The 13,956-nt window shown below is 46.4% G+C and overlaps 2 protein-coding genes across 5 annotated transcripts in view; one reads left to right on the forward strand and one right to left on the reverse strand.

The window, feature by feature from the left end:
• Tatdn1 (TatD DNase domain containing 1) overlaps positions 1-7,982 on the reverse strand; it is a 33,356-nt gene extending 25,374 nt beyond the window's left edge. Inside the window, exon 1 of one of the 4 annotated variants that reach the window (XM_052161454.1) lies at positions 7,901-7,982. In XM_052161454.1, the coding sequence (XP_052017414.1) occupies positions 7,901-7,979 (79 nt within the window). In that variant the 5' untranslated portion in view covers positions 7,980-7,982. Of the gene's footprint in view, positions 1-3,146; positions 3,249-3,674; positions 3,805-7,900 lie in introns of those variants that run through there. The other 3 variants (XM_052161458.1, XM_052161455.1, XM_052161456.1) reach the window with 3 other exon arrangements.
• Positions 7,983-8,017: 35 nt separating this feature from the next.
• On the forward strand, positions 8,018-13,381 carry Ndufb9 (NADH:ubiquinone oxidoreductase subunit B9). Its single transcript, XM_052161340.1, has 4 exons — positions 8,018-8,162; positions 10,610-10,802; positions 11,841-11,954; positions 13,169-13,381. Exons 1-4 carry the CDS (start codon positions 8,062-8,064, stop codon positions 13,298-13,300), a joined length of 540 nt encoding a protein of 179 aa, XP_052017300.1. The 5' UTR covers positions 8,018-8,061; the 3' UTR covers positions 13,301-13,381.
• The last annotated feature ends 575 nt before the right edge of the window (positions 13,382-13,956 follow it).

Here is a 13,956-nt window from a genome sequence, read left to right on the forward strand (position 1 = left end):
GACCTGTGGGCCACAAGGAGGACTGGGGCAGACCCAGTCATAGGCAATTATAGAGACAATGAGAGCGATAGGAAAGTTCACTAGGGAACCAAATTAAAATGTATCATATACATGTATGAAGTCAATAAATTTCTCAAAACTAAAGGCATAAAACCACTGTTATTATGGGACACAGGAAGTTCTATCAGAGTTTGGTAGCTGACTCAGAAGAGGGTCCCAGAAAGAAATAATCCAGAACTGAATGTTACAGGATGAGTTACAATCACCCAGTGTGGTGGTGTGAATGAGATTGGCCCCTATAGGGTCAGTTGGTGGAATTGTTTGGGGGGATTAGGAGGTGTGGCTTTGTAGGAGGAGCTATGTCACAGAGTGGGTTTTGAGGTTTCAAAAGCCCATACTACCACCCCTTACTCAGGAGGGGCAGCACAGTGGCACTGGCACTAGTGGTGTGGGGTGTACAGAGCCAACCCCAAGGGTACGAGTGTGGGAGAACTGACCCCACCCTTTGTCTGCGGTGGGGTGATACCCCCGGTGCCCCCATGTCTGGCAAGCCTGCTGCCACACTTCCCACCATGATGGTCATGGGCTTATTCTCTGGAACTGTGAGCCCCATACATTCTTCCTTTTGTAAATTGCCTTGGTTGCAGTGCCTGTTCCTAGCAATAGAAAGGTAACTAGGACAGCAAGCCTTCAGAGTATGAAATAGACCAGTTCTTCAGGAAATTAAAGGTTCTGTAGTTGCTAATGAGAAGCAGAGGAAGGGATTTAGCCAGAAGGGACAGATCAATTATGGCACACACTTAAGTTAAAAAACAAACAAACAAAAACAAACAAACAAACAACCTGGTTTCGCTATGATGCCTGATGATTTACACTGAAGACATTTCACTCAGGCACATGATAGGGTCTCTCATCTGGAAACTGGCAAAAGCTCACGTGCAGTAAAGACGTCTGAGATGGTGATGAGAGTGGAGATGTAGAGATAGCAATAAACTACTTACTCATTCAGCAATTACACCTGGAGGCTGACTTTGTCAGCCCCCGAATGTCAGAAGCCAAGCCACACCTCACGATGTGCTGCTCCAACATTAGGGCAGACCTTGAGACGTGGAGTACTAACCCAGGAGATAGTAAAGAGAGAATTGTAGGCTGTTGCAGGATAGTCAGTCACACTGTGAATCCTGAGATTGTGTGGCTTACTGGAAAAACCCGTTTCTAGTTGTGCTGTGGTGGCTCAGCCTTAGCACGAGCTAATCCCTCTGGCTGGAATACAGTCACTCTCTTAGTGCACACCTTCAATCCCAAACAATAAAGGCAGAGTTAGTACGCAGAAGGAAGTGCCCATGTTTAAAGTGATGTCTAACTGACTGGCAGTCAAAGTGACTTGACAGAATAGTATATGCCCAGCTCTCAGGAGAAGAGAGGAAAGGGAAGCTGCCTGAGGGGCAGGTGCGAAAAGAAGAGGCAGCATCACTGGGATAGTTGTGCAGAGGTTGCAGAGAAAAAATAGGCTAGACAGACATAGGTGAAGACAGAAGGAGCCAGAGAAAGAGAAGGAGCCGGGAGATTAGAAGAGATTGCCAGTTAGTGTGAGGCCAAGCAGAGCAAAAAGGGAGAGGCCCAGAGAGAAGGCAGACTCAGTCAGCTTGGAGAGGAGTGTGAGCCGGACAACTGAGTTCAACCAGCCAGCCTGAAATCCGAGAGAACTAGGAAGGAGTGAGCTTATTCAACAGTAAATCTCAGAGGCTGAAACATCCTAGCCCAGATAAGACTGTTCGGAGGCTAGGAGCTTCCAGGACTAGGCCTAGGTTAGCATCCTAGGTTAGATGGAGGCCTCTGCTGAGAGGATTACATCAGGTGAATAAAAGTTACTTCTACACTAGGCATTTGAACCAGGAAGAAAAAACACACAATGCAGAATACTCCAAATGTGTTAGGAAATATATGTAAAACATATATTTATATGTGTTATCCTATAGGAATGCACGGTATTCATAGAAACTACTAATATAATGTGTAACATAATAAACTACGCTGTAAGCAACATGAAGCCAAGAAATCACCCCCCATTTCATTATTGCATTGCTTGAACCTAGCATCAACTTTGGCATTTGGGGTGCATTTAGTCTGCACATAACTCCTACATGTATGGGAGCACACAGGAGGGGCTCCTGCCAAGCTGCTCCTCGGACGTACCAGTCCAACATTAGGACAGACCTTGAGAGGAGAACGGGAGTTTAGATAATCCAAGAGGTAGTAAAGAGGAATTCTAGGCATTTGAACCAGCAAGAAGCACACACACTGCAGAATATTACAAACATCTGTGCACAGCAACAGAGACGGATAAGGTGATGAGTTTGTAATCCAGGAGGACTGCTATGAATCAAAGGCCACCTAACACACAATCCACATCACAAATACAAGATTTATGGGATATTGGCACTCACAAGAAGTCACCTAGTTTTTCTTCAAATATAGCAAAAAAAAAAAAAAAAAGTAGATAAAGGCGATAAGCTGAGAAAGAGGAAGGGAGGTTAGACACCTTTCTGCCTAAATGATCCTGCCAAGGGTTTGGACTGTGGTTCCCAGTCACTACCTTATGAACAAAACTAGCCTTGATCACTTTTAGCCTTTTCTAGCTCTTTTCACTTTTTAACAGTGTCTTTGAAAATGCATTAAGATAAATTCACTAAGGAATTTATTTATGACACCTGTTAAAGACTTCAAGGGACCTTTATTTCAAAGAGATTATTGCAATGAGAGGTTTTTGTTTTGTTAGGTTTGATTTTTAAGACTCACTTCTCAGTAGTAATAAACTCACTTAGACTAGGCTAGCCTCAAACCTGGAGGGACCCTCCTGCCTGTGTGTTCCAGAGATGGGGTCGAAGGCATGGTCACCACACCTAGCTGTAATGAGGGCACTGCAGCAGAGCAGAGAGATCAGTCTCAAACCCCGAAACCAGGCTAAGGGGGAATTAAGAGCCAGGAAAAGGAAAGGATCTGCCGGGCAGTCTCTAAGAGGGCCTTAGGTCTAAGGATGGGTTCTAACTGAAGTCAGCCTGACACGTCCTTCCGGACAGGAATGCTGAGGGCAAGCAATGAGGAACTGAAGGTGATATACAGCAGGGTGAGGATTTTCGCTTAACTGGATCTTTGAAGCAAGAACTCAATGTTGGGGCTGAGTTAACAGGTTACAAGGGCAGTCAGGCTCCAGTTTCTTCAAGGAAGTCTCTGTCATCAGCAGAGTGATCAGAACTTTCCCAAACACAATGGAACCAAAAAGGAGGGAGAGCCATGGAGAGCCCGGCTCTGACTGAAAAGAGAACTGAAAATGAATTGGAGGCTCAGCTGTGCAACACCCTCCTCCCAGCCCCGGACAGAGCAGCTCCTGGACACCCTACGAGGCCTGCCTGCCTACCGTGAGGCAGACGGCAGAGGGCTGACTCCCATGCTTACTTCCTCAGAGATCTGAGATCAGTCTGCTGGGTCTGGACACAGTGTATTTCAAGCCATAGATTCAGTCCTGGCTTGGGCATATCTTGAGTGCTAGAGCCTCAGCTACCAGTTCTTCCCTCTCCACAGGCCTCTTCACAACTCAGTGCGCATCCCCCCTCTCTCTGGCATGATTAGAGCAGCCATTCCCTTGGTACAGCAAGCAGTCTTCACGTCCTCACCTCACCAAGTCTGATGGCCAAAGGCTTCTGGCCCTCCACGCCAGTCAATCACACCAGTTTCCTCTAAGACCTTCTCCAAGTCCCCCACAGAAGATGCTCTCAGACAGACGCCACTTCCTCACCAGCACACTCCCAGAAACATCTGTAGAGATGTTACAATAACTCAGCACTCCGATACAGAGGAGCCAAAGGAAAATGTTCAAATAAATTGACTAGAAAGAGTTCCATCCATGAACAGATCCCAGAAAGTACAATGCAGTTACTCAGTGACGGAATGAAGGTGAGCTTTGGAGTCGGAATTCTTGCCATGGCCAGGTATTAGTGAGTGAGCTTGGTCCCCACTGAGCTGCCATTATCTTCTTGGTGGATGAGCTGAATTTTCCTTCTGGCAACAGAACATGCCTCGAATCCAAGCATGGAGATGTAAGGAACTTGCACATCGAGAGCTCTATAGCAGGCATTTATCACCATTATCAAGCCCCGTGCAAAGACTGTGACAATCCCACAGCACATGGAATTCAGGCTGTTCGCGCTGCCCTAGCATCTTCAGTAGGCAATGCTCCCCATGCAAAATGGTGCTATCAAAGAGCCAACTGAGTCAAGCAGTTTGATTCTTCTCCTAGTGTGTACATGTGTGCAGTGTACATGCATGACTGTAACTTATCTTCACACACATGTATGCAGATGGACGCACACATATGTATAGGCCTGACAGAGATATTGGGAGTCTTCCTCCGTTGCCTTTCACTTCATTCATTGAGGCGATGTTTCCCAACTGAACGTGCCCGTATCGCTAGTACCTAGCTAGCCTAGAGAACCTCTGCCCCTGCCTTCCAAGCTCCAAAACTACAGACAGACTGCTACATCCATCTGACATGCCCACCATCAAAAATAAAAGCAGCTAAAATCCTCCTTATTTCACTTCTTCAAAATGTGCTGATCTATGACAAGTACCTTTTAAACTATAAGCATTCTTATCAAAAGCATACCTACTGGCAAGTAAACTCAAAAGCAAATAAACAGTACATAAAAAACAACTTTAGTTAGGTCAGCCAAAGATGTAAGTATCTGGAAAAGTAGGAAACTAAGTGAGAAGGAATGAGAGACAAACACAGTGACATTGGCAGGCTGTCACCATGTCCTGATGGAGGAGTCAGACACTTGCAAGCCCTGCTATTTAGGACAGTAATGTCTCCACTTCGTTAACATTTAAAAATAGCTGTCCTTAATAAAAACTACCCGTATCAATGAGTTTATTTTTCAAAACCAAACAAAGCGGGGAAGTGCTCGTTCTATTGCTCTCTAATGGAAGCAGTATCTGCAAACTGTTTGGGCTTAGTGGATCTTGTCAAGGCACTGCCACCTATGATTCAGGAACACAGAGAGACAGGAAACAAGGGATCTAAAACGGTGAAGGCTTTTATTTGCCTCGAGGTATAATTTCAAGGTTAGGAAATCTCAAAAACTAGAGAACAAGGAACTCACACCACTGCTCAGCAAAAAGTCAAATCCAAAAGGTCAGGCAAGCAGCCCAGTTTCTTCAGCAAGTCAGTGCCAAAAAACCATATAAACAACAAAAGGATGCCACAGCAGAGGAGCCAGAACTCCTTCCTGTAGCTCCGCCCTCTACCACAGCTAATGGTGTTACTGTGCGACAGGGCCTCAGCATGTAGAACAAGCCTCTGCCTCTGGCCCAAAGTGTTGAAGATACAGATGTGTACTACCTCACTTGGCTTTATTGCCTATTTTGTTAGTCCCTATACTAATAATGGTTGAACATTTTAAATTGTTTTTAAAAATCAACAGAATATTCCTCTACCTGTGAAAATTATTAAAAAGAACAATTCAGGGTCTGGAAAGATGGTTCTGCAGTTAAGGGTACTTGCTGCTTTTCCAGAGGGCCCAGGTTTGGTTCCAGTATCCATATCACATGGCTCACAATTGCCAGTGACTCTAGGCACTTCAGGGGGTCTGGCTCCCTCTTCTGGTCTTCACAGGTATCTGCACACTTACCCACTCCCATGTGGTTAAAATAAATCAACTTTTAAGTTTAATATTCAATGTCCAAGCGGGGCGGTGGTGGCACATGCCTTTAATCCCAGCACTTGGGAGGCAGAGGCAGGCGGATTTCTGAGTTCGAGACCAGCCTGGTCTACAGAGTGAGTTCCAGGACAGCCAGGACTATACAGAGAAACCCTGTCCCGAAAAACCAAAAAATTAAAAATTTAAAAAAAAAATTAAAAAAAATATATATAATGTCCATAAAACTTTATAGGAGCATGGACACACTGACTTATTTATATACTAAGACTGCTTTCAAATAACAAGATGTAGGATAAAAAGAAAAAAAAAAACCCTAAAACTGCTTTCTCTACTACACCCTCAGATCCATAACACTAAGTATATTTTTAACTTTAGGGCTGAAGAGATGGCTCAGTGGTTAAGAGCAATGACTGCTCTTCCAGAGGTCCTGAGTTCAATTCCCAGCACTTATATGGTGGCTTGCAATCATCTGTAATGGGATCTAATGCCCTCTTCTGCTGTGTCTGAAGACAGTGACAGTGCACTCACATATATAAAATAAATAACTCTTTAAAAATATTTTTTATTTTATTATAATAACATCGCAAGTAAAGAAAAACTTCATATACTCTTTTTAATATATATTATCGCTCCACAAAATAAAGTTTCCTCACTTCTTTTGTAAATCTGTGTGAGCCCTACTCTTTAGTTCTTGGGATAAGAGATCAAGAACCTGGAAACACCCAGCCTAACCTCTAACAACCAGTCACAGGTATAGAGACAGTATGAGGTGAGTAGGGAGAGCTCTTGTGCCCTCTCCAGGACACACCCCTTCCTAGCACATCACATCAAGAACCCAGAACACCTAACCTTCACTTCAGGTTTTCTCACAGAGGTTTTTAAAACCCTGCTAACATTCTCCTCACATTTGCTTTGACTGCCACAGGACTTACCTCTCTAGTGTGAAAACTAACTCACAACTAGGTTTCTCACAGCTCCAATTTTAAAAGTGTCTTGGGAAAAATACATTGCTTAAGCTATCGCTCAAATTTTACTGTATAACCTAAACCACTCTCCTGATTACTCTTTTAAGTGCTTGGATGATGTCTCCATTTGGATGTCCTTTAACTCACAAATGGACCTAATCCAATAGACCAGGATGGCCCTCCTACCTATTTCTTAACCTGTCATCTTTGGGTGTTCATTTTCCACAAGCAGACATGTACAGTCAGTGCTAAATGTTGTGCACAACCGTTCCATTTCTCTTTTCCTCTTCTTTTCTCTGTTGCAAAACCTGAAATAGTTTCATGATACCCCTTATTGGTCCCAAAAATCTTTAAAACGACTATCAGGGTAACTCCCTCCCTGTCCCTTTCTACCCTTAAGTGGCGGGAAATTCCACAAAGACAAAGTTCATGCTGAGATTACTCACAGCAGCATCCCAGAAGGCAAGATTCTTTCCATAGAACTGGCACTCAAAGATTTTCTGAAAAGCCTTCATTGAAACGCCACTCCCTACAGAGTGAAATTTAAGTAATCGAGACTTTTGGGTTCCAAGTTATCCTTCCAACCCTACCTCTTACAGTGTCCCCCATTTTGAATCCTTGTCGCACTCTCCTGCTGTGGGATGGATCTTGGAACTTGCCAGGTAACACAATTTGCCACCCCCTCCCGTCTGTGGACTTCGGTTTATGTCTAGATGGCCTGTGAGCAGGACTTGGCCACATTCCTAGAACTCAACGTCAAGCCTCCCAGAGTTGTCTATGGTATGAAGGGATGACTGAGTGAACCGGTCGGTACCTTGGAGGTATTGTCCGGCCGGCCATGAAGAGGAGCGAGGGTTCACGAAAGACAGAAGAAAAGTGATTAGCTTGGGGCCGGTGCCTTTTCTTGAGCGGTGGGAGGTCTCGGGGACTAACTAGCCTATGCTAGACTATCAGTCTACGGCTGACGCACACCCCACACCTACACCTATTCCTTTCAGTTGAATTAAACACAAAAAAGCACAAGTCACAATTATTCATAGCTCGTGAATTCTCATAAATGAATATGCACCAGGGAAACCATTCTCAAGCAAGAACCAGATCAATCTTTGCCAGCATTCGAGGCCTCCGGGCATCTTCCGTACCCTGGAAAGGCCAAGCCTCGAAGAGGGGGCCCGGGACAGTCAGCAAGGCCCACGGACAAGGAAAACCCGCCCTTACCCACGAACTTGAAGAGACTCATGACAGCGCTGCAGGCTCCTCCCAGGGAAAAAGCGGAAGTGGCGTAGAACACGCTCATCCTTCCGGCCCCGCCTCGCAACCGCGCCGCTTCCGGGTTCCCGGCAGCCCCCGCGGCGGCCGCTGAAGGTGAGCCGGGAGCTATGGCGTTCTGCGCTCCCCCGGCCTACCTGACCCACCGGCAGAAGGTGCTGCGGCTGTATAAGCGCGCGCTGCGCCACCTCGAGTCATGGTGTATCCACAGGTGGGGAGAGGGGACCCGGAACTCGGGGACGGAAGCCGAGGGGCCCTGTGGCCCAGGCCGATCAAGGACTTGGGCACGCAGTGAAGGGAGCCCGCCCTTGAACCTGGGTCCTGATGCAGTCCTCTCTGCTTGATCTGGCGGAGATGATTTTGTGGGGCGCGACCAGCACCCAGCCTAGAAGGTTGCATGAAGAAATAAAAATATACCTAGGACTGTCAATGTCATGAATCTAACGCTAATGTTTTTGTGACTCTGTCGTCCTTAACCTTAACAGTAATTTTGTCCATTATCTTTAGTTTGCAAAGTAACTCAGATACTAGTGATTAATTTAGCCTTATTTTACAGATAAGCAGGCTCAGGATTGACTTGCCCGAGATTGTTCAGCTTCTGCGTGGCCAAGTCAAGATTAAAATTTAGGTTTCGGTCGCAAAAACATTATTCTCTTTCTCGCATCCCATCGGCTTTTCTCATTTGGCTTTATCGGATCGACCCTTCTTATTACTGTCATGCCTGTTTCAGCGCCTACATAGTTTTATTCCTTTAGCCATTGTTACTAGTCTTCTTGTTAAGTTTCATATGGTTGCATATATTGGGGGAGACAGAGATATTCTCCATTACATGAGTTTGAAGCTAGACAAAGATATCCTTTTTATAAATAAACAAACAATATAGTGTTAATATATGTAGACATTCATGACCTAAAAGAAATGCAAGGTGCAGTCACAACAATATGTAAGTCCCAGATGGCCACACTCTTATCCTAAAACCTAAAGGACTTCCAAGAAAAAAAATGGAAAATCAAGTAGCCATGTAAGACCTGCAGAGGGTAAACTCAAATCCTAGAATGCAAGTTTGTGGTTACACCTCTTTGTTAGGCAGGCAGGTGCAGTGTACAATGTTATACAGTTGTTAGCTTCTTCCCTACATTTTTCTTGTTTGTTTAACAGAATTTGCAATTCAGCTTCCATTCTGGGTGGCAAATAATTAACAGTCCTCTCTTTTGAGCTGCAACCCCCATGGATTAATGGGGAAAGTGACAGGGAAACTCATAAGTAACAGAGTTATCAGTGTTACTAAAGAAGTTAACCTTTAAGAATCCAGGCAATGCTATAATCCAGCTGGGAATATTAGGGCTCATATTCATGGAGGGAATAGTCAAACTAGCTACAAAGACAGCGTTAACATATTTGAAAGCTGACATCTTTTCTTAGTCCTTGTCCGAATCAGTTCCCTTAAAGCAAGACAAACAAAAAAACCCGTGTGGCTATCACATGTGTGACAACCTAAAGCATCTGTCAGTCCTTGCCTTCCTCCTTGTTGGGACTGTGCACTGCTGGAATGCCAGGCTAGTTGGCCTGTAAACTGGGAGTGTGTCACTTCCTGTCATCCTGAGGAAGAGCGCTGGGACCACTGATGTGTGCTTCCATGCCCAGTGTTACTTGGGCTTTGGGACTCCAAACTCCTCATGGTACTTTGCCTATCGAGCCATATCTCCCTGATCCTCTTCTGTCTTCTAGGACATTCAGTGGTTCCGTCTAAGGCTCTGTCTTAGGCGCCATGTCTCCTATGGCTGTCCTCAGTGTTGGTACTTGAATTAACTGTATTTCGAGTTGTCTGAGAGGTTATCCGCTATTCTTTAAAACCAAACTTTTTTTCCCCCTACTTCCCCATACTGATTCTATTCTCAAATTCTCTGTCTCAGGTAATGACATTGCCATTCGGGAGTCTAGACTTGACCTCAAGGGTTCCCTAGTTTCCCTTCACCTCTAGCACGCATCCTCATGCATCCATCGGACTTTCTTGGACACTGCTTTTTGAAAATTATTTCCTGGTGGAATGCCGGTTGTGTCACTGAGCACTTGAAATATGCCAGCCACTTTGTGACGTGTGCTTCTGGATGTATGCTCCTGGAATGTCTATGCCAGCCTTTACATGAAGTAACTTTCCCCGGGACTGTACAGCCAGTTTAGCAGTAGTCCAGAGAGGCTCCCTCTCATAACTTGGTGGTCTGGATGGGTATTTTGTTTTGTTTTCTTGGGTCTTATCTGACAACTACCATGGGTCTTCCCATCTTTTGGTAGATTCTGTGCCAACTCCTGGAGATGTACAGATGATGTAGTAGATGAGAGGAGCAGTGGTAGTTGTCAATGAGTGCATATCAAATGAACCTGCAAAGGTTGTTTGTCACCTTTTCCTGTCAAAATCCTTGGAGGAGAGAGGAAAATAGCTAGGTTGTACTTAATGCACTGTGTCTGTGACTGAGGAGAGGCAGGTGGCTCGGCCGTACTAGTACAGTCTGTCTCTGTCCAGAGGGTCACAGAGGAAGTGCTCACAGTGACCTGAAGTGGGTGAGGTGCCCAAAAGGTGCCCATCTGGCATGCATTGATAAGAGTGCTGCCCACTCAAGTAGATAACTCTTCTGATGTCCTCTATCATTTTGATTTAAGGGACAAATACCGGTACTTTGCTTGCTTGATGAGAGCGCGGTTTGAAGAACATAAGAACGAGAAGGATATGGTGAGGGCCACCCAGCTGCTGAGGGACGCGGAAGAAGAATTCTGGCAAAATCAGCATCCTCAGCCGTATATCTTCCCAGACTCTCCTGGGGGCACTTCCTATGAGAGATATGAGTGCTACAAGGTAGGTGAGCAGACGTAGCAGCTGCTTTACGGGACATCCACCTTGTCCCCGGTCCCAAACCTCCGCCCTATGTACCATGTGCCATTTGAGCCATGGCTAAAGTTTCCCCGACAGCCGAACTTTTTTCTCTCCTCTTTTCATATATTCAGCTCTAAGGTTTTGCAGTGCACTCTTGGCAAAGCACAGCGCTAAAGTATTTGGTGCCTAGCTCACTTGCGGAACGCAAAGTCAGCCAGTTTGGATTAGTACTGAGCATCGCTCAGAGACTCGGGGAATGTTTCCATAACCCTTGGCGTTTGGTAGACGTGAGCCAGAGTGCCCGGATGCCAGCTCGCCGCGATGCCAGCTCGCCGGGACTACCTTTAATGTCTCAGCCACGTGGCTCTTACTTAAGGCATTCTCCCTTACCTCTGGTCTCTGCTTGCCCTCCCCTATTCAATGGTCTGATAATAACTCTTTTACATAGACACATACACTAACATGCGTATATGTGTAGGTGTTGGTGGGTGTGCCGGGAGCTTTTACATAGATACACTAGCATGTGTATATGTGGTGTGTGGTCTGTGTAGGTGTTGGTGGGTGTACCGGGAGCTTTTACATAGATACACTAACATGAGTGTATGTGGTGTGTGGTCTGTGTAGGTGTTGGTGGGTGTGCCGGGAGAAGCCGAGATCAATCGTAGGGCTCTCCCTCAGCTGCTCTTTACTTAATTTCTTGAGATGAGGTGTGCACTGAACCTGGAGACCCCGTTTTTCTTTTGGCAAGGCTGCATGGCCCGTAAGCTCCAGGGATCCTTTTACAAGTCTTCCCTGGCCCGTCACTGGGATTATAGGTCCTTATCACCGTGCCTGCTTTTCCATGGGTGCTGGGACTCTGTCCCAGGTTCTCATGGTTAAGTGTTAAGCACTTGACCAGCTGCGCCAGTTGATAACTGATAGGAGCCCCTGAGTTCTGTCTCCTGTCTCCTGAGCAGGCCTTGTCCATGGTATGTATGGTTATCCTGTGGAATAATAACACACGCTTCTCTCTCTTGACAGGTTCCAGAATGGTGCTTAGATTACTGGCATCCTTCTGAGAAAGCCATGTATCCTGATTACTTTTCCAAGAGAGAGCAGTGGAAGAAACTGAGGATGGAGAGCTGGGATCGGGAGGTGCGGTTTTTGACAGTGCAGTGTGCTGTAGCCTCGCGCTTGGCCAGCATGCAGATGGAGTTTGCCTCTGCGGGCTGAGGTCCACAGTGCTGCCCTCTGCAAGACAGTTATGCTAGATTCTTAACTAGCCTTTTAGTTTTTCCGCTGTGTTCAATTTCACAATGGCCAGCTTCCAGATAGGTTGTCTCCGATGCGTTTTGAACCTCTCTGATCTCTAATTTTCTTTCCTCTCCTTCCCCTCCACCTACTCTTCCTGCTCTATAAAACCCCTTGTCCTTGCCCTACCTCAGAGCCCTGGGCATTCTTGAGTCAGCTTAGGACGTTCAGAGTTAGGTCTCAGCAGCCCTTGTCATTGTGTGGGTGATGGTGGAGAAGGCAGGAGGAGGCAGGAGACCAGTTTAGGGTTCTTGTGGTAGTTTCAGTGAAAAGGTTGTGTGGCCCACAGAGTGCTACAGTAGCTGTGGAAGATGGAGTAGAAAGGCCTCTGTGGCCAAGGGACATCATGTTTTGTAAGAAGTATTTCAGCATATTGAGGCTTAAAATACATTCTCATGGTGAGCAGCAGGCTTGGTCTGCCAGGGACCGCCGAGGCCCTCTCCTGAGTCCCCTCTGTCCGCTTTCAGCTCCTGGATGCTATCCTGTGCTGTGTGTAGGTGAGAGTTTACTTCTAGGGCCAGTCCCATCAGGACAGTGATGCTGAGAATCTTGCTGGGCAGCATCAGGCAGGGCAGAACCTGCTTTCCATGTGATTTCATCAGAATTCTCATTCCGGCTGCTCACTGGGAACTTGTTAATTTGCATCCCTAGTACATCTGAGCTGGGCTTCTTAATGCTGTGGAGAGTGCTTAGCCAAGTATTTTCCTGGGACCAGTGGGAGACCATGACAGAAGGACTTAGGAAGACTGGTGGCTCTGCTGAAGGAGTAGGGGCAGGTGATGCTCAGCTTTGCCGTGCTAAGAAAACAAGTGAGAGCAGTCACCGGCTCTCCTGGGATGACGCCACCGAGAAGGGCAGGCAGAAGACCGGTCAGCTCAACTCCATATGTTCTGATTTGTAGACTCGGGCATAGAAATAGTGCAGATTTATATAAAATAAACATTTCCTGGTGCTGATTCAGGGTGGAAGGAGCCATATCCCAGGCTGTCATCTGACCATGCACGTGGGTCTCAGTGTTGCCATTCCTTCTGTAATTGTTCCTTCCTTGTCCCTTCTAGGTTAAGCAGCTGCAGGAGGAAACGTCACCTGATGGTATTATGACTGAAGCTTTGCCTCCCGCCAGAAAGGAAGGCGACTTGCCCCCATTGTGGTGGCACATTGTGACCAGACCTCGGGAACGGCCCACATAGACCGGCACCTCACTGGTCATGCTTGCAAGTGAGAGTCACATAACACGTGCACACTTGCCCTAATAAAAATAACCAGACACAGCCGGCTGTGACTCTTATGTTCTTCCAAGGATTACTGTGGCACCCAGGGCTTGTCTGTATTTTGGTTTGGTTTGACGACGTTTGCCAGTTTCTTGTTTTTTTTTAAAGATACTGTAGAATTATATTGATAACACATGTGCTCAGTAAGGAGACGCTTCAGAGGACAGTTCAAGTGTTAGGACCAGGTTGGCTTTCACCTTTGTGCATGTACACTCAAGCACACTCGTGCACACGCACACACTCATGCAGGGCAGGGACCGGTGCGGGTGGCGCCCTCGCCTTCCATCTTTAGGATGAGGTCTCTAGTGCGCGGCTGTGCCCAGCTTCACCTAGGTTCTCATAAGTGCTTTATCCACGGAGCCATCTCCCTAGCCCACAACCGAGTGAAGGCTTAAGATGAAGGCTTGACTAGTAAAGGGAAGGAATAAATAGAATACAGAAGGCTTTAAAAGACAGAGAGGCTTGGAGAGACGGCACAGCGGTTAAGAGCACTGACTGCTCTTCCAGAGGTCCTGAGTTCGATTCCCAGCAACCACATGGTGCCTCACAACCATCTGTAATGGGAGACAGCTACA

Source organism: Apodemus sylvaticus, chromosome 17 (assembly GCF_947179515.1).
Source record: "Apodemus sylvaticus chromosome 17, mApoSyl1.1, whole genome shotgun sequence".
NCBI lineage: Eukaryota > Metazoa > Chordata > Mammalia > Rodentia > Muridae > Apodemus > Apodemus sylvaticus.

Bases quoted from the DNA above. Each gene is read 5' to 3' on its own strand.
- Ndufb9 (XM_052161340.1), top strand. From the start codon at position 8,062: ATGGCGTTCTGCGCTCCCCCGGCCTACCTGACCCACCGGCAGAAGGTG. The intron at 8,163-10,609 runs GTGGGGAGAGGG...TTTTGATTTAAG, and splicing joins GAGTCATGGTGTATCCACAG to GGACAAATACCGGTACTTTG. The intron at 11,955-13,168 runs GTGCGGTTTTTG...TGTCCCTTCTAG, and splicing joins TGGAGAGCTGGGATCGGGAG to GTTAAGCAGCTGCAGGAGGA.